This window comes from Cordyceps fumosorosea, assembly GCF_001636725.1.
Source record: "Cordyceps fumosorosea ARSEF 2679 chromosome Unknown scaffold_1, whole genome shotgun sequence".
Classification (NCBI taxonomy): domain Eukaryota; kingdom Fungi; phylum Ascomycota; class Sordariomycetes; order Hypocreales; family Cordycipitaceae; genus Cordyceps; species Cordyceps fumosorosea.
The window spans coordinates 313,302-332,030 of record NW_017387301.1 but is presented as its reverse complement, the minus strand read 5'-3'; the positions used below and the strand labels follow the sequence as shown (position 1 = coordinate 332,030).

The 18,729-nt window shown below is 56.9% G+C and overlaps 8 protein-coding genes across 8 annotated transcripts; 4 read left to right on the top strand and 4 right to left on the bottom strand.

The window, feature by feature from the left end:
- Positions 1 to 1,899: 1,899 nt before the first annotated feature.
- On the top strand, positions 1,900 to 4,546 carry ISF_00107 (hypothetical protein; the record flags this gene model as incomplete). The annotated part of the gene is made up of 2 exons (XM_018843714.1): positions 1,900 to 2,035; positions 2,091 to 4,546. 2 exons carry the CDS (start codon positions 1,900 to 1,902, stop codon positions 4,544 to 4,546), a joined length of 2,592 nt encoding a protein of 863 aa, XP_018708164.1.
- Positions 4,547 to 5,006: 460 nt separating this feature from the next.
- ISF_00106 (G-patch RNA maturation protein) lies at positions 5,007 to 6,121 on the top strand (the record flags this gene model as incomplete). The annotated part of the gene is made up of 2 exons (XM_018843713.1): positions 5,007 to 5,032; positions 5,092 to 6,121. 2 exons carry the CDS (start codon positions 5,007 to 5,009, stop codon positions 6,119 to 6,121), a joined length of 1,056 nt encoding a protein of 351 aa, XP_018708163.1.
- A 378-nt stretch (positions 6,122 to 6,499) lies between these two features.
- ISF_00105 (phenylalanyl-tRNA synthetase alpha chain) lies at positions 6,500 to 8,089 on the bottom strand (the record flags this gene model as incomplete). The annotated part of the gene is made up of 2 exons (XM_018843712.1): positions 6,500 to 7,666; positions 7,709 to 8,089. The coding sequence occupies 2 exons, from the start codon at positions 8,087 to 8,089 to the stop codon at positions 6,500 to 6,502; spliced, it is 1,548 nt and encodes a 515-aa protein (XP_018708162.1).
- A 710-nt stretch (positions 8,090 to 8,799) lies between these two features.
- Positions 8,800 to 9,838, top strand: ISF_00104 (hypothetical protein; the record flags this gene model as incomplete). Its single annotated transcript, XM_018843711.1, has 3 exons — positions 8,800 to 9,080; positions 9,141 to 9,741; positions 9,809 to 9,838. The coding sequence occupies 3 exons, from the start codon at positions 8,800 to 8,802 to the stop codon at positions 9,836 to 9,838; spliced, it is 912 nt and encodes a 303-aa protein (XP_018708161.1).
- Positions 9,839 to 10,043: 205 nt separating this feature from the next.
- Positions 10,044 to 11,261, bottom strand: ISF_00103 (RNA-3'-phosphate cyclase family protein; the record flags this gene model as incomplete). The annotated part of the gene is made up of 1 exon (XM_018843710.1): positions 10,044 to 11,261. One exon carries the CDS (start codon positions 11,259 to 11,261, stop codon positions 10,044 to 10,046), a length of 1,218 nt encoding a protein of 405 aa, XP_018708160.1.
- A 606-nt stretch (positions 11,262 to 11,867) lies between these two features.
- On the top strand, positions 11,868 to 14,201 carry ISF_00102 (pentatricopeptide repeat protein; the record flags this gene model as incomplete). The annotated part of the gene is made up of 1 exon (XM_018843709.1): positions 11,868 to 14,201. One exon carries the CDS (start codon positions 11,868 to 11,870, stop codon positions 14,199 to 14,201), a length of 2,334 nt encoding a protein of 777 aa, XP_018708159.1.
- A 422-nt stretch (positions 14,202 to 14,623) lies between these two features.
- ISF_00101 (Bromodomain associated domain protein) lies at positions 14,624 to 15,419 on the bottom strand (the record flags this gene model as incomplete). Its single annotated transcript, XM_018843708.1, has 2 exons — positions 14,624 to 14,928; positions 14,984 to 15,419. 2 exons carry the CDS (start codon positions 15,417 to 15,419, stop codon positions 14,624 to 14,626), a joined length of 741 nt encoding a protein of 246 aa, XP_018708158.1.
- A 475-nt stretch (positions 15,420 to 15,894) lies between these two features.
- ISF_00100 (dipeptidyl peptidase) lies at positions 15,895 to 18,229 on the bottom strand (the record flags this gene model as incomplete). Its single annotated transcript, XM_018843707.1, has 5 exons — positions 15,895 to 15,978; positions 16,033 to 16,352; positions 16,405 to 17,765; positions 17,833 to 18,035; positions 18,128 to 18,229. The coding sequence occupies 5 exons, from the start codon at positions 18,227 to 18,229 to the stop codon at positions 15,895 to 15,897; spliced, it is 2,070 nt and encodes a 689-aa protein (XP_018708157.1).
- Between the last annotated feature and the right edge of the window lie 500 nt (positions 18,230 to 18,729).

Here is an 18,729-nt window from a genome sequence, read left to right as displayed (position 1 = left end):
TTGCTGCTGTTTAGTCCTGGACGGTACTCCTCGCGACTGCGTTGTGAATGCGTGTGGTGCCCAAGCGGACACTGCCATCATCCGCGATGGAGAAATAGAGAAGGGTCAACACGGGCCACTGGGCTGGACCCAGGGCGGTGGTGATTGCCACGCTGATGCAGTGATCGGTCAAGACATGGGTCTAGGTGTAGCACCCAAGTATACTGGCGGAAGGAAACCGACCGGCAAGGAAGATGACCTCTAATCCGTCAGCCGGCGGCGTCGGGAGGCCTATGAGGAGCATGCACACCACCTCTTTACCAGAGACACCGCAGCGAAGGGCGACGAATCCCCAAGCCCTTCCCGACCGACTCTCTAGGCCCGAGTGGCAATCGTACGTCTTACGACCACGAGACTATAGTCAGAGATTACTCGGGCTGGGGTTGAGACCATGGTCTTCCCACTACAGACGAAAGTGGTGTTGTGTCTTTGGTCTACCGCCAGGTGAGTAAACTTCAACTTGGCTGCTCTGAAATCGGCTGACCCATGGAAACCTAGATCAGCGAAGATGGGGCTGTGCCGCTCAGCGCGACGGTCGACGCTACCTCGGCGGGGACGGATGCAAAGGCGTTCAAGCCGGCAAAGGTTGTTCAAAACATTCCTGGCGATGGCGTTTCCAGCGCGACGAACACGAACTTTGCGGTGAAGGTGAAAGTGCCGGACGGCACGGTGTGTGAGGGACAGGTCGCTGGCCTGGTAACGTCTGCTTTGTTTGGCTTCGGAACACTGCATCCGGTGGTCCTTACGGCGGCGCGGCCTTCTTTACGCAAAGTGACGGCGCGCGCAAGCGAGCCGTTGAATACCGTCTAAAGAGGCGTGCAGACTAGAGTTTGAATAGTCAGTAGTGAAGTGACCGGGACATTGTGGGCTGTGTCAACACGCAACCTGACGTATAGCTAATGAGCATTATATTCACTGAGATAGCATTGAATCTTTGGAGTCTTCCGTTCTCTCCAGCGCTGGCTCTCCTCGACACGTTGCCAGTCCAAAGATCCCAGCGCAAATGTGACACACAGTAAGCTCGCACCTCAGCTGGTGCGACGTTTGTCACCCTCAATCGGATACTATGTGGTCAATAGTATTGAAAACTACCCATTTTTTCTCGTTTGTGGCACCATATTCAACCAAGAGTAGATGCAGCTGCAGAATGTTTGCGGGGATGGTGGTTTCGAAGTGCTGCGCTCTGCAGACGCGGTCATGCATACAGTGCTCTTTTTGTTTAGCACTGTACAATACCCTGCCTCCACCGGGCGCGGCACAGTGCTAGCCGTTGTTCACGCTTCCCCATAATCTCAACAGTTTGCCGCCAGCCTCCTTCGACTCAGATCCTACACACCTCAACTCCAAACAGCTTCACTCCCAGCGCAGGCCGCGTCATTGCTGTCTTGCTCGAGCGGCGCGCATTATACAAGTTCGTTTTCCATATTTTCACTTCTCATTATCCCCATAAGCTCGTCCCATCATCTTCAATCATCCCCTGCCCTTGGCCCGTATCCTCCCATCTCGTTAGGAGCGTTCTTGCCTTCCTGTTCAGCCTTTGGTGCCAACTCCCGCGCCCACTTTATCTAACAATCCTCCCCTCTCCGCGCGATCCTTCGCGGCGCTCTTTCGCTGCTACCACTTCTCTCTTCTTTTTTATTTTTGTCTTCCGGCCGCGCTGCCTACCCAGGAAATCTTCCATCATGTCTACAAGTCTAACCATGTCGCTCCAGCCATTCGATAGGCCTCTCCACGATTCGATTCGACCTCGACTGCGAAACGATCCCTGACATCGAGACGAAAATTGATCAGCATCTATCGTCATTTTGTATTTGTATATAGCGACGCACCTCTGGAGCAGCCAGCACTTGCGCTTGCACAATGGACTCGTACTCGTCCTACAGAGATACTAGGGACTCAGGTCGTTCTCCAAATATGGAACGTGCCCCTCGCGCCCGCGACGATTCTCGAGGTAGAGACGATCGTTCTGATGGGTTCTATCGCAATAGATCACCTGGTAAGGCCGTTTGTTGTCGTGGAAGCTGGGCCACCGAGCTGACCTTTCTATTCAGGCAATGACCGTCGCGACCGCCGTCGCTCTCGTTCTCCTGTTGACAGATATGAACCTCGTTCTCGCAGAGATGACCGCGACAGAGATGATAGAAGACGCGGCGTATCTCCTCCTTCAAACATCGACCGTTATGTTCCTCACATGGACAATAGTCCGGCTGGAACTCTTGTCAACCCTATACCGAATCCTAGCCAGCTCCCATATCAAGTAGGGTTCTCTTTTTTCAGCGAATGGTGGCGCATGAATGAAAAAGTCAAAGATGACAAAGAGCGCGCCCGTACCGGTCGCCGCCGCGAGCCTGAACGGCCGCGAGGTGCTCGCGAATCGCAAGAGGAGCGAGAGAAGGAAAAAACACAAATACAAGCTGCCTACGACTCATACAAGGAAGAACTGCAGGCCAAGATGGCTCGCACCTTTGTCAGTGAGCATAAGAAGGAGCAATGGTTTAAAGAACGATATGTACCCGAGGTTCGAGATGCCTTCAGAGCCAAGCTCAATGAGGTCAGACGTGGCGCCTACAGCCAATGGGAACAGGACCTGGAATCTGGCACTTTTGACGAATTCTCCTTGGAGGGCATTCCCAAAAGCGAGAGCAACGGCACAGGCGGCGTTATCGAAAAGGAGGAAGGCGAGGCCACCGCTGCCAATGAGATTCTTGGCGTCAGCGATCTTGTTCCAACCAATGGCGCGGATATTCGCGATGAGAACCAATTTCAGCCAACGCTACTCATCAAGACAATTGCGCCTCACGTTAGTCGTCAAAACTTGGAGGAGTTCTGCAAGGAGCACCTTGGAGAGGAGGAAGGTGGTTTTAGGTGGCTGTCGCTATCAGACCCTAACCCAAGCAAGAGGTATCACCGCATCGGTTGGGTAATGCTCCACCCATCTTCTGAGTCTGCAATGCCAGTCGATCGGGCTGATCCTAAAGACGGCGACGACGGCGAGGCTGCCGCTACGCCTCCTCCAGCCTCTACAGCTGAGAAGGCATTGGAAGCTGTCAACGGCAAGACGGTAAAGGATGAGGCAAGAGGCGATTTTGTATGCCATGTTGGTGTACACAACCCGCCTAGCAACCCAAGAAAGAAGGCTCTCTGGGATCTGTTCTCTGCACCTGAGCGTATTGACAAGGATCTCCTGCTGGTGCAGAGGCTCGTGAACAAGTACGAGGAAGATTTCGGCTCCGACTTCCAAGCCATTATCAAAGTTGAAGAGAAGGTCGAGAGCCTTCGGAGTTTGGGTCAGTTGAAGCCTGCAATTCCTCCTGCACCACGTAAGAAGGCTACAAAGACGAAGGAGGTTTCAATGGATGAGGCGATGGATGGTGAGGAGGAGGAGGAGGGCGCCGCAGCTGATGAGGAAGAAGATGATGGTGCCGTAGACGAAGACGAGGTAGATGATGAGGATATGCTGGTCAAGAAGAAGCAGCTTGATCTTCTCATCGAATACTTGCGACGCGTCTTTAACTTCTGCTTCTTCTGCGTCTTCGAGAGCGACTCGATTCATGAGCTCACGCGCAAGTGCCCTGGTGGCCATTTGCGCCGCCCTCGCAGCACACTCTCGAGCTCGGCTAGAGAGGTTGCAAAAGCTAGTGCTGACGGCAGCCCTTTCCCCGAGAAGAAGCGAGCCGAAGGCGACGAGGATCTGGACATGGATGCCCCAGAGAACGAGAAGAAATTCCGCAATACGTCCAGCAAGACCGAGCAGCAATTCATGCGAGCTTACAACTGGGTCAAGACATTCGAGGACAAAGTTCAACAGATCCTTGAACCGCAATCATCGGATATCCGGAAGTTAGGTGGGCGACCAGTGGAAGAGGCAGTTGAGGCTGAGCTCATGAAGCACGTGAAGCAGGAAGATGAGCACAAGTGGCGATGCAAAGTCCCCGAATGTAGCAAGTTGTTCAAAGAAGAGCATTTCTGGAAGAAGCATGTCGAGAAGCGGCATACCGAATGGTTCGATGGGCTGAAGCAGGAGTTTGAACTGATCAACTCATATGTTCTCGACCCATCGCACATTGCGCCGTCTCGCACTGACGCAAACTCAAATGGGCATTTTCCCCAGCCCAATGGCAACTCTGCAACGGGTACACCTCGTGGATTTAGCCTGCAAAACTTCTCGTCCAACCCTATGATGGTGCCAGGCTTCCCAGCCGGCGGTGTCCCCCACGGCTTCCCAGGCATGCAAGGCAGTGGGTGGAACGGAATGGACAACGATCGCTCTGGTGGGCCTATCCGGCGCGGAGGCATGTCCCACAGGGGTCAGTACCGCACGGGGCCCTATGATCGTCGTGGCGGCCGTTTTGACGGCGGCCGACCCCGAATGGGGGGTTCTCGCTGGGGCGACGGCGCAGGTGCTGGCGCTGGGGGACCACGCGAGGCTGTTCAAGGACGAAGCTTGAAGAGCTACGAGGATCTTGACCAGGTCTCTGGAAATGGTGGTGGTGAATTGAACTATTGAAGGATACTTGACCGCACCCGGCGTTGGGATGGGCTTCTGTGAGTGAGATTCGAGTGAGGCACCACCAAAAGCAATCGATCAGTCGTTCGTGGGGCGTTTTGTGTATTATTGGGAGTGCGAATCGTTTGGATCCGAGTTTTCAATTTGACAGGACACGATGAGCCATGTACTTTTAACCAGTCTCTACAAACATGACATGAAATTTGCTACTTGATTTTATCGTTGAATCCAGCAACTGTTCAATGTGACAATGTCCAAGTATTTCAGTGCAGTGGTGCCTGGTTCGATTAGTTAGTAGACGCCGCAGGTGCGGCCCAATCATGGTGTCCGATAACGCCACTGCCAGCCACTACAGACCCCACGCCTCCAGACTTTTTCTTCCCACCAGCGACATCTCATGCTCTGCGATTCCCATCCATCAACCGAAGCCCTGCAACTGAATTGCAGATAACCCGCCAAGATGGGGATGCTTCAGGATAATAAGAGGTATGTCTTGTTTACCACCTTTCTGTCGGTTCACTTCTAACTTGGCTGGCACCGCGCAGTCGCAAGAAAATCTCCAACGACCCGAACAACACAAAATGGACCCGCGACACCACCACCTTTGGCCAAAAGATCCTGCGCGCGCAGGGCTGGCAGCCGGGCCAGTTCCTCGGCGCGCAGGATGCCCCGCACGCGGCCCTGCACTCCGCGGCGAGCGCCTCGTACATCCGCGTGGTGCTCAAGGACGACATGAAGGGCCTGGGCTTCGACCGGGCCAAGGAGGACGAGGTGACGGGCCTGGACGTCTTCTCGGATGTGCTGAGCCGCCTCAACGGCAAGTCCGAGTCGGCGGTGCAGGAGGACCGGGACGCGCGCCTGGCCATCAAGACGCACCGCTACGTGGAGATGCGCTGGGGCCCGATGCGCTTCGTGCGCGGCGGCCTGCTGGTCGGCGACAAGCTGGAGGAGGTGGCGGTGGCGGCGGAAGCCGAGGGTGGTGGGGACAGCAGCAGCGGCGGCGGTGCTGAGGTGACGAGGTCGAAAAAGGACAAGAAGAGCAAGAAGCGCAAGGCCGAGGAGCAGGAGCAGGAGGAGCGTGAGGACAGCGAGGCGGCGAACAAGAAGGATAAGAAGCGACGCCGCAAGGATGAAGATGAGGACGCCAAGGAGGACAAGAAGAAGAAGCGCAGAAAGGAGGACAAGGACAAGAGGAAGAAGAAGTCGAAAAAGTCATCGAGATCAAAGGACGGATCCGACGACTCGGACGACGACGACGACAAGGATAGCGACGAGAGAGCGGCCAAGAAGAAGGCCAAGAAGGAAAGGAAGAGGGAGAGGCGTGAGAAGAAGGAGGAAAAGAAGCGTCGCAAGGCCGTCCAGGCCGCTGACAGCGCCAGCAGCAGCGACGACTCCGACTCGGACGCGGACGCCAGCGGTAGCAGCCGCAGCGCAACGGTCACGCCGGCCGCAACGTCGGGGACCTCGACGCCCCTGGGCAACCGCAACTTTGTGCGGTCGCGGTACATTGCACAGAAGCGGCAGGCGGTGATGGACGCCACGGCGCTGAAACAAATCTTCATGGTCAAGGCGTGAATGTTGGCGCGTCTTCTCTGTTCTTTCTGGCGTTTTTGGCGGGCAAAGGTCATCATCATATACATCATATCAGCGCTGGTGTTTTCTTCTCCTCGATTCTCCGGCGGTATAAAAAGTGTTGCATTGCATCGGGCTTGGATAAAGCTGCAACTAGATAGATACACTGCAAATGACATCTCTCAATCGTCTTATGCTTAAACTTTCTTAGATTTAGGCTCTTCCTTGGTGATATCTATACTCTTTGTCTCATGTTATTTCTAGTCATGATCTCTTCAGAAGATTATTTTGCATTTCCAGATTTTTTTTGGTATTTATTATTCGTAACCCGGGGTCCCTTTCTTTTCTCTTGTCTTTTTTCCACGACTGCCTTCGCCACCTCTACTCCTTGTCTAGTCTGACGGCCGGGTTTCGCTCGATGAAGTTGAGGTCGACCTTGTGGCCGAGCAGTTCACGAATGTTGGAGATCTTGTACTTGATCATGGTCGGGCGCTCGAGGCTGAGACCCCAGCCGAAGACGCGCATGTCCTTGGGCAGGCCCATGGCCTCGAGCATCTCCGGGCGGAACATGCCCGAGTTGCCAATCTCGACGAGCTTGCCGAGGCCCTTGTGGTAGCTGAAGATCTCCATGCTGGGCTCGGTGTAGGGGTTGTAGGCGGGCTTGAACTTGAGGTCGGTGATGCCCATCTTGCCGAAGAAGACCTCCATGAACTCCATGAGGCCGCCGAGGGTCAGGCCGTAGTCGGCGATGACGCCCTCGACCTGGTGGAACTCGGCGAGGTGGGTTGCGTCGACCGTCTCGTTGCGGAAGACGCGGTCGATAGAGAAGTAGCGCGCGGGCGGCGGGCGGCCGTCAGGCCCGCGCTGCGAGGCGAGCTTGTGCAGGAGCGCGGCCGAAATGGACGTGGTGTGCGTGCGCAGGACGAGGCGGAGCGACTCCTCGGCGGCCCAGGGGTACCGGTACCCGATGGAGCCGTACTTGCCGTCCTGGTGCACCTCGCGGACGTTGTTCCAGTAGGCCTCGGTGTCCTGGCCGGGCTCCTGCGGCCGGGGCCGGTCGGCAACCTTGGGGTCCGAGATGTAGAAGGTGTCTTGCAGGTCGCGGGCGGGGTGCTGCTGGGGCACGAAAAGGGCGTCGAAGTTCCAGAAGCCCGTCTCAACAAACTTGTTCGCAGGCATCTCCTCGAAGCCCATCTCGAAGAAAATTTGACGGAACTCTTGACGGACCTTGTTGAGGGGGTGCAGAGCGCCGGCGTTTTGGTCAGCCCCGAGGGCCTTGAAGTTGTAGGGCTTGAAGTTGGCCGTCTTCCAGGCGCCTGAGGTAATCATTTCCGATGTCAGGTCGGTCTCCTCCTTTTGGATCTCGAGGGCGAATTTGGGGCCCTTTTCGACCTTGAAGCTGATGATCTTCTGCATCTTGATGAGTTTGCGCTTCTTGAGGTCGGTGAGAGTTTTGGCATCGCCGGTTCGGGTCTCCTTGATCTTTTGGAGCTGTGCTTGGGTAACGTCTTGGATCGAGTCGGCCTGAGGTGGGGGGGTTCCGTGAGTCTGAATTCATGGTCAAATGCATGCTGGGAAAAGACGACGTACAGTAGCAATGAGCTTGCCGTCCTTGTTCTTTGCAATCCACTTTTCCCTAAAGGCCTTACCCTGGCCCAGCTTGGTGACGTTCTTGTCGCCAATGGCGGCCTCGAGTTCCTGGACAGACAGGCCGTCCATGGCCTTACGCAGGGCCTCGAAGACGCGGGCTTCGTGGCTGCCATGCTCGGCAATCTGCTCGGCCTCGGGCTCGAGGATAGCCTCCTCACGCTCAATGGTCTCGTAGGTGATCATGGAGCGAGAGCCAAGCCTGTCGAGCGCGGCCTTGACATCCTGCGATGCTAGCGCGGGGAAGGCTTCGGCGGTCAAAATCGGGCTTTGCGTAGACAGTGCCAGCAGGATCTGCGTGGCGAGGTCCCCGGAGGTCGCCATGCTGTCTCGAGCCGTCGTGCAGGGTATTGTGTATGTCGGTGCACTCGTTATAAGGCTGATTGCTGGGAGTGGTGGTGATGTTCGGCCGGCTGGTAGAAAATGTTCTGAGTCACCCTGCCAAAATGGTGGGCTAACCAAAACGCATGCCACCATGTCCCTCCAGCCCACCTCCTACTCCCACCAAACAAATGGCGGGGCTCAGCGGCGCGATGAAGCGGCCGGAATTAATGTTGATCCAGGGCGGCTCTGTCACCTACAGTATGTAACTAAAACATTCAAGCACATGTTGCAGACAACTCAGATCGCATCTGCCAGAAACATGAAAGCAGTACAAAATATTTCATTTTCGTCAATATTTTCATGCCATGAATCGATTTCTCTGAATTTTTCCCTCCTGTTATTCTCCGCTTTAGTGCGCTCTATTATCCGTTCACGTCATCTGCCGAGTCCCATCTAAATCGGCGTCCAACAGCACTGCTGCACGCAGCTGTGGCTCACTTCCCACCACTGACACCACTGACTTGCTTCTGTAATAAACCGAAGCTCGAGCTTCTACCGCCATGCTGGCTATAGCCGCAACTCCCAACACCAACGACTCCCATCTACCATCGCCAGCTTTCTATAGAAGAAGCTTACCCTATCTACCGACTTTGCTTTCGCCTCCAAATACAGAACGCGCTCGCATCCCTGCCCAATGAATACTCGCGACTATGAACGATGATGCGTCGCTCAGCTCCTCGGCGCAAGATGAGCTCTGGGACGATGACGACGTCGGCACCTCGGCTTTGGCGCAATCGCAAACTGACGCCGAGCCTGCGCAACAATCTGAGCCCCGCGCGCAATCCGCACCGCAGCAGAGACGGCCGCATTCGAAGAAGGACATGAAGAAGCACTGCCCTGGGCTCAAGAAGAAGCTAGCCTTCCTCACCCACCTCCTCAAGACGCTGGATCTCGTCGTCTTCGCCGAGTTGAGTGCCCTATACTACATGGAGTATGTACATCTCTACGCTACTCACCAATGGCCATACCAAGTTAACAAAAGTCTTTCCAGATGCTCCATGTTCCGATTCCTCCTGCGAGCTTTTGGCCAACACTTCCACCTCAGTCCCAAAGATGAAGCGTTCCCAGTTGTAATGCCTGCATCCCGCGTGCAGCTCGTCTTCGTCATGACGCCCAATATCATATGCATACTTTTGCATCTCTTCACCTCGCTCCCGGTCGGACGAGACGACCAACGTGGGTATCAACACGGTGGTCTCGTGATTGACTTCATCGGACAGAAGCCATCCACGTCGAGAGCATACTACGTGCTGGCAGATATCTTGATATTGGTTTTGCAGTGCGTCATGTTGACGATACATGCCGAACGAGAACAAATGCGCGTCACTCTCAAGACATTCCGTCCCCTAGCCGCCGACCTCGCCCAGCAAGCCGCCGCCGGCCGCACCCTGCGAGAGTTGGATGAGGAGGAGCGGGGCGTTTCCGCCATGCTGGATGAGGAAGCCGGAGACGAGGCGGTCGACGTCGAGATGAGGCTCCTGGATCAAGGTGCTGACAGCGCGACCGAGGAGGCTGGCCCCAGCAACAGCAACAGAGCTGATGATACCGACAGCACAACACACTTATCCAACGTCATGGACTCTGGCAACGGTGTGCTGGGACCTTACCATGTCCTTCAGTCTTATCGTGCGCTTCCCAGATTGCGTGACACGGCCATAGCCGCGGACAGAACAGTTTTACCTTCACTGACGAGCATGAGCTTCAATGCAACCTTGGCGGCGCTTCGAGCGAATAGTCAGCGACAACCAGTATCTGAGTCAACTAGCACCCCTGTAACTTTATAGAGCATGTATAAAACGAGCGATCTTTTCTTCTTCTTTTGGATTTGGGCACCAGGGATAATACAATGAAACAAACGCTAATTGAATTTTGGATACAAGATGACGTCTAATATTTATGCTATCTTCCGGCCAACGTTGCCTACCCCACTGCCCTTTACGGATACAATGATGTCGTCCGACTCATCCTCTGTCACATCACGAAGACCCCAGCTGCTGGCGCCAAACGTCTTCAGATCTCTTGCCAATGTGACCATATCTTCTGTTCCAAGCACCCTTCTACCAATTCGTATACGGCCGACATCCTCAGAGCCCATGGCCATGAGTATCATCATACTGCTTGCTGTGCTCTGCGCTACGCAGCCACCTTGAGAGATGGTCTCGAGCAATTGGTATGCGCACTGCTTGCCAATCTCCTCGGGTACCTGACCACCAGAAGGCGGCACCACGACATCGGCGGAGTAAATCACGCCCACCGAGTTGGACTCGGCCACCAGGCTCAGACCATAGCCGATGCCCAGCCGACGCTTGCTGCCGGACTTGTCGCCGGTCGGCACCAGCGGCGCCTGGTCGTACTGCGCCGCGATGTGTATATCGCTGACCAGGGGGTTCAGCACCTCTCGCGCCGAGTGGATCATGCGACCGTTGTTCGAGGCCGACACACCAGTGCTGTAGGCGACGCCGCGGATCCTCTTGACCCGGCCGGGGTTCCGGTTCAGGTGCAGCGTCTTCGGGAGGCGGACCTGGCTCGCGAAGCGCAGCTCGACGACGCCACCGCCGCCCTTGCCGCCAGGGCCGGCGCAGGACCTCTGCAGCACCCGCAGCTCGATGCGCGCGGGCGGGATGCCGAAGAGACCGAAGAGGGGCAGGATGGCGGTTCGGAAGGTGTCCACGGACACGTCGCCCGTCTCGGTGGCGGAGGTGATGACGCCGGCACCCGAGAAGCGCACGTTCATGTGCGCCTTGGAGAAGGGTGCGAGGAGGCAGAGCGGGAGGAGGAAGTAGGTGATGCCGCGGGTGACGGTCGGCGGCAGGCTGTGTTCGATAATGTCGCCTTCCGAGGCGCCCTGTCCGGCGATCGTGCCGGTTATGAGTCCGGGGTGGTAGGTGATGGTGGTACCCGTGTATGAGATTTGCATGGAGCTGCCATTGGTGATGGCTTCGAGCAATCGCAGGAAGGAGATTTCGTGGTGCGCCAGACCCGGATTCGTGGGGGACGAGCTTCGGATTTTTGATATGTGGACGGGACGGCCTGTCAGTGTCGAGAGAACTAATCTTCTTGTGAAGGAGCGGTGTCCCGTAAACCGCAAGAAGTCTGGCGCCGAGTCAGCCATCTTGTCGTGAGTATGTGATTGTATCGTAGCGCAGATATTTGCAGAGAAGCCGACCTAAATTGGTTGTAGTTCAGGAAGAAAAAAATAAATTCTGCCAGTCCTGTCCCGCCGCCTCCACAAAAGAGGAAGGCGGTAGCAAGGACAGCGACAAGAGCCTCAACAACTTCTATCATATTTTGAAGAGAAAAAGATAAGAGAATATTTATCAAAAGTCTTGATAAAATCCCTCTTCAATTTCCTAGTTTTTCAAGTCCCTCAGTGCTGCTGTCTATGCGAAATGCTGCCCTAGGTGTCCTATCGATAACGATTTTGTAGTGGCACCTTGCCTAGAACCAACCTGGGTGGCAGAATGCCTGGATTCAAACAGGGGAAGCTGGACAAGACAAACACCTGAGGATGCCTGGCAGAGCGCTGCTATTGGACTTGCGCGGTCCAGGGGAATCCATATGCAGGGCCTGCTTGTCAAGTCTCTCGAAAAAGCCAGCGCAACCATGGACTGCAGCCTACAGCACTGCTGCGACTCGCAGACGAGCACCGCGCGCCCAGGCCAGGAGGCCAACTCCTTTACGCCAGCGCGTAGCAGCGCGCGATATCGATGGTGCCGCGATGGAGGAATACATGGCAGCGGCAAGAAATGCGACCACAGTCAACGGCAGCATACCCGAGCCGGACGGGGCAATTCGATTCTTTGAGCAGAGCGGCCGGACGCGCCAGCAGCTCCCCGACGAGACGGCTTTTCAGAAGTCGATAGACGCCTTCGACACAAGCGAGCTCAAAGGGGCGCTCGAAGATATGAAGAGCACAATCAAGGGCGAGGATGAGAAGAAGGCCTTTAGCGAAGTCATGGGCCAGCTCGAGAAGGTCTTGGGCCAGATCGAAGGCGGAAAGGATCTAGAAAGGTTCTCAGAACAGATGGATACATTCTCGAAATCGATTGACCGCGATATCGAAGAAGCGACCGCCGATTTACCACAGGACATGCTCAAAACGATAGATTTCGGCCTACCTGAGCTTTCAGAAGACCTCCCGCTCCCGATCCAAGGCATGAAGAGCTCAAGCCCGCAAGTTGTGGAAGGGCCGTGGACGCTGAATCAGCGTCGCAAGATCTTCCGTCTCAATAACGCTATTTCCGGAGTCTATAAACGCATGCAAGAGGTGCCCGGGCCAACAAGGAAGGGGATTGTGGCTATATACAAAACGTACCATGCGGCAAGGCTCACTCTAGCTCACAGCTGGAGCCATGTGCCACTCGAAGTGTGGGACTTTCTTTGGAAAGTCTTTTCAGTTGACGAGAGCGTCAACGTGCACCGGCTCGCACACATTTCCATGCTTGCCAGAGACATGACTGAGGCCAAGGTCCCACTAAGTCCGCCCCAGCAGCTCCTCGCCATCGAAGCAATGTTTATGGAAGGTTGGGAGGACAGAGCCGTGGACAGCTGGAAGCGATGTATAAGTACCCTTGGTCAAGAGCGCGCCGAGACGTACAAGGACTTTTGGGAATTAGGCGTGCGGATGCACTGCCGATCTGGAAGCTTGGAGCAGGCCCGGCGAGCCGCGCGTAAGCTCATCGATAAGCGCATGGACGCTCGCATCCTGCTTCCGCTCATCGGGTCGCTGTCGGAGCAGAACACTGAAGAGAGCCATCGGGAGGCGTGGGACACCTACCGACAAATGCGAGATTTGCTCGGAAAGTCGATGAAGCTCACCGACTACGACAAGGTTGTGGCCTGCTTCCTGACTACCGGCCAAACCGAAAACGCGCTGTACGCATTCGTCGACATGATGAGCGACGGCCAGATCGACCTGACGGTGCAAAAATACATGCCATCCGTCGTGGCCAACAAGTTCTTCGTCGGCAAGTGGCTGAAGCGCCTGATTGGCGCCGGGGACATGGACGGGGCGCACAGCGTGGTCGAGTTCATGCGCACAAAGGGCGTCGAGGCGTCGCCTATCCAGATCAACGGCTTGATCGGCGCCTGGCAGCGCTCCGGTGGCGCCCGGGACCTGGAACGCTCCGAGCAGGTGGCGTGGGAGATGATCCAGAACCGCATCGACTTTGTGAGAGCACGCAAGAGCGCGTCCGCCAAAGACCTAAAGAAGACGGCGGTGGCTGCAGCTGCGGTGCGCGCGCCGTTACCGCGCGCCACACTCGAGACGTTTTGCATCCTCGCCGAAAACTATCGTCTCCGGGAGCGGCACGAGCGGCTGGCGGCGCTATGGGACGCCTCCCGCGATGCGGAAATATGCCCCGACGCTTTCATGATGAACCAGCTTCTCGAGGCGCACATTCAGGCGGGCCAGCACAGGGAGGCGCTCGCGCTGTACGGGCAGCTCGTCGTAGAGGACCGCGGCGTGCGGCCGGACCCGTACACCTTCAGCGCGCTGTGGAAGACTCTCGCAGTGAACCGGCTGCACGTCGTGCCGCCCGAAATGGCAGACGAGGCGGTCGCGGCGTTGCGGCGGCTGTTCGCGGAGACGGTCGCTCAACGCGCCGTGTTTGGTGGCAACGACGGCGCCACCACCATGGACGGGCAGCTGGCGCGCAAGATCCTGCACACGTTCCGCCGCGCCAGGGACCCCGCGGGCTTCGTCGTCGCGCTCGCCGCGCTCCGCGACGTCTTCAGCTTCGCCGCGCCGGCTGAGGCGCTCGTGCTTGAGCTGGTGCTCGGCACCACCCGACTCGCGTGGGATGCCCCCGCGCCCCGCCGCAAGCTGCTGCAAGCGAAGCGCGAGCTCGATCGCGAGCTGCTCGCCGCCGGGGGTGCTGGCGACGAAGATGGCGAGGGTCGCGGCCGCGCGCTGGCCGCGCATCTGGAGCGCCTCGGGCTGGAGCAGCTCGGCGGCACGGAGGCGGCGCGGGAGCCGCTGGCCGCGGCGGCCAGGGACATGGGTGTGGACGAGCTGCTGAGGCCCGGGGCGGTTGCGGGTGGTTGGGCATAGGGCGCCGTGTACCAATATTGTATGCTTTTTTATTGTTTTGCAATGGAGCTTGCAGTTTATATAGTAGACTCAGACGATGAGCATGTACCACATCAGTCATATACTACACACATTTCCACTTGAACTAGGGAACTTCTAAGCTTGTCACAGATTTCATTTCGAGTCGTCAAGTAATGTCAGTGAAGCTAGTAGATGCTGTTGATACTGTTGATGCATGCATCACTTTTTTGTATCCAGCTAATTATCTTCAAGGCAACGTCCCAGCACCCCAAACAGAAGAAGAAATGAATTAACAATAGTTTATCATCGTCCCTTTTGCTTTCCTCGGTGGAAAGGACGAGGTATTCAACTCCGGCGCTATGCAAAACAAGATCCCAGAAACTAGAGAACAAGGGAAAAAAAACACAAATCCTGAGCCTCTCTTACGATAGGTCCATGGCGTCTCCGTGGCCTGAAACGTCGCGCATCTCGCTGCCCACCGAGCTCAGGCCGGAGCTGCTGCTCCCCCCAGACGACCCGGGCCGCTGCCCCCCGCCATTGACGCCGTTGCCGTAGTCGTGCTCGGCGCGGCAGCGCATCAGGTCCGGGCTGCGCAGCGCGATCCACTCGTCGATGGTCGTGACCGGCCCGCCCTCCACGAGCACCTGCGAGCCCTCGCCCGGCCGCCCGAGGATGGTGTCCTGGAACTTGGCGTCTCCGGCCGCCTGATTGTGCTTCTTTTTGAGTGCTAAAAAAAAGTCAGCTTCTTGTTTCTTCTCGGAAAGGGCGGGGGGGGGGGTTACCTGACAGGTAGTCGGTCGCGTCCGAGTCGCCGTCCGCGTTGCCAAACTCCATCAGCTCCTTCATGCGCTGCCCCGCGAACCACGCCACGAACTCGTCCACGCCACGCGTGTCCTCGTCTTCGAGCCACAGCTCCGCGGTAGGCGTGCGCTCCGCGCCCAGCGCACCCATTTCCTGCAGCGCGAGCCGCACGTCCGTCAGCGTGAAGTCGTCCGGCTGCGCGGACACGCCTGCCGCCGCCGCAGCAGCAGCAGCTTCGCGATGGTTGCTGGCCGCGTGCGCTGCGGTGTGCTGGCACAGCAGCAGCATGTAGCGCGCGGCCAGGTCGGTCAGGGCGTCGAGAACGGCGGGCCGCGTCGCGTGGTAGCCGGTGGCGCGCAGGACCTGCAGGATCGCGGGCCGCAGCAGTGCGTGGAAGAAGGCGGGCGGTGTCGCCATGGGGCGTTGGGAGGAGGATGAGGAGGAGGGGTGGTGTTTGTGGCCGTGCTTTTCGGAGAAGGCGGTTGCGAAGGTCGTCGTCGTTGGTTGGAAAGGGAAGAAGAGGCAGCTCGTTGTGTTGTTGAGTCGCAGGGAGTGAGGGGTTTAATCGCTAGAAGAAGTATTTGGGGGTCGTCATGAATCATATAACAGAGCCCCCAGCAACCAAACGTATCGAGGGGAACGTGTCGTGTCGTCGATGGTTGGATCTGCTTCGTCGTGCACAGTGAGGAAAGCTCAAATCCACAAGTCGGCCCCCAATACATAGTTGATACCGTGCCAACTATGCGTCACTCGCACTTCGCACGGTGCACTTACACCTGCAGAAAGATCAAGCCGCATCGATTATTTTCCAGAAACAATTATAGTGTAGATAAAAGTACATGGCGCTTGTAGATTTGATGTTTTCTTTAGATATCTTTACCCCTTTCTAAACTTACGATGACACACCGCTATACTTGTTGATCCAGTTCAGAACCTCTCTATGCCAAACTAGAGAGTTCTCCGGCTTCAGCACCCACTATGCTAGCATTAGTAAACACGATTTCGCGACACGCCGGCTCTGGTCACTTACATGGTTCTCATCTGGGAACATGAGGAGCTTGCTAGGGATGTTGCGCGCTTGCAGCACGTTGAACATGGCCAGGCCCTCGGACACGCTGAGACGGTAGTCCAGCTCGTTGTGGATGACCAGCATCGGCGTCTCCCAGTTGCCAGTGAACCGGGAGGGATCCCACTTCTCGTAGTTCTCGCGCTTGTCCCAGAGGGTGCCGCCAAAGTCGTGCTCGGGGAAGAAGAGCTCCTCGGTGGACCACTGGCTGAGCGTGGAGAAGACGCCGTCGTGGCAGACGATGGCCTTGAACCGTCGGCCAAGAGGGTGGCCCTGAATCCAGTCTACATATATGTTAGCAATGCATTGTTCTGAGAGACCAGTAGAGCAACTTACTCATCATGTAGCCACCGTAGGATGCGCCCAAGGCGACGGAGCGATCAATGTCGACGTAGGGCATCTCCTTCTCGACGTATTCAAACGCCTTGACGAGGTCTTGGTACGGCGCTCCGCCCCAGTTGCAGGCAATGGCGTCGGTGTGAGCCTGGCCGTAGCCGGTGCTGCCGGTCGGGTTGGGGCAGACGACCACGTAGCCCTGCTCCGCAAAGACAGCCGGATTCCAGCGGGTGCTCCAGTCGTCCATCCAGGCACTCTGCGGGCCGCCGTGGACGACAAAGGCGAGCGGGTACTTTTTGTTCCTGTCAAAATTTGACGGCTTCATGCAGAGGGCGTGGTTGTCGTACCCGCCAGAGCCAGGGTACCAGATGTCAAAGCACTGCTCCTGCGTCAGCCCAAAGGCCTTACCGTTCTTGGCGCTCGAAGAAATCTCCGTGATCTTCTTGTTGTCGTGGTCTAGGGTCGAGAACCTGCTGCTCTCGATGCGGCTTCGCGAGGTGACGAGGAGCGACGTGGTGTTGCCCAGCAAGTAGGCGTCCACGACGGTGCCGTCCTCGAAGATGGGGGCAGGCAGGTGCTTGGCCTCGGACGGGGACGAGGGGACCTTCCACAACAGAACCTTGCCGTGCTGCTCGGCGGCGAGGATAAGGTGCTTCTCATCGGCCGTCCACAGGATGGACGACGGGCTGCGGTCCCAGCCCCCCCTGCCGTCGCTGGTTGGGTAGAAGACCTCGACGCGGCCGAGGTCTCCAATGTCCGGGATGACGAGCAGCTGGTGCTTGTCGGCCTCATTCTGGCGGTCCTTCATCCGCAGGAACGCGAGCGACTTGCCGTCGCGCGAAAAGGTCGGGTTGTGGGAGTAGCCGACCAGGTCGCCGGTCTTGACGATGCGTGGCGCGCCGGGCGGGTCGAGGAAGGATGTGAGCGGTACGAGGTACAGGTCGGTCTTGGTGTAGCGCGCGAGGTTGAGCTTGGGGTCCTTGGCGACGAAGGCGACGCCGTGCTCGTGGATGTCGAAGTCGGTGGCGCCGCCAAAGGGCCCAACGGGCGAGGCCAGCTCAATGCCGGCGAGCAGATTGAAGCTGTCCTTTTCGAGCGTCCAGGCGCCGTCTTTGCCGCTCCTGGCCAGCTGGCCATACCAGAGCGCGTTCTCGCTCTTGGTCTTCCAGGTGTCCCAGTGGCGGACGAAGAGCGAGTCGTAGATCTTGCCGCTCGAGAGGGGCTTCTTGTGGTCGGCGGCGAGGAACATGGTGCCCTTGGGCGTGGTGACGGCCGCGGTGACGAGGGCGACCTTACCGCTGGAGAGCGTCTTGGTCTTGGCGCTGGACAGAGAGCCCGGGAAGCGGTGTACCAGCTTTGGCCTTTTGGGCCGTTAGTCGAGTGCTGAACATAGTAGTGCTCGCGCTGCCGTTCTGTATCTCGACTTACTCGGGTGTCGGTGCATCGATATTTTGGTACAAGAGGTCGGTACCCTTGTCGCTGCCCTTAAAGAAGGCAACTTCTGTGTCGCTGAGCCAGACGGGGCCGCTGGCACCTGTGTCCTCCGAGACTAGGTGAGAGGCGCCATCTTTGAGACTGAGAATGCGAATTTGGGCAGACTTCGAGTGAGTCTCAAAAGAGTATGTCGAGATCTATTGCAGGATATCCCATCAGTGGATATACTTGAGCGCTGCTGACCCCCCTCCATCCCCCGTCACCAATTGGCCCAACGTGGACAGCGTACCGTGTAAAGGATTAGATCTCCTCTGGCATTTGGCACACCGGGAGAACGACGCGGCGCCGAGATGAGGACCTCGGGAGTGAGTTTGGACGCTTGGACCGTCATATTGAGTGGGTGTGTCGTGTAGGAGGAGGTATCAGAAAGCAGGTGCTGGACGTAAAGCAGGGCCTCGTCAATGTCATACGGAGAACAGTGCTGGCAAGGAGGAAGATGAGGGGGAGGGGATGGGCAGAAGAGAAGAATCGCGGCATGAAGCGGATCTTATAAGGTAAAGGTAAACTAACTAGTTTGTTCCAAAGCGGAAGCCAGCAAGGTTCCTATAGTACAGTAGGTGGTAACACTATCCGTGACCCCGCATCAAACTAAGAGGCTCTTCCGTCTTGAAAAATAGGTACAAATCATAATTAATCCCAGCAATTCACAGTGTGATGGGTACTGAGTACTTACTACGGTCGAGAGGCTACCTAATTAAGACAGATACAGACACAGGAACCCCTCGTCACCCCCCTCAGCCTACAGGCGCCTCACTTATCAAAGTGCGTGCAACCTACTAAAAGCATGCAATTTGAGCCTTGTTATTGCTCATCGAGAATAATGATTTTCAA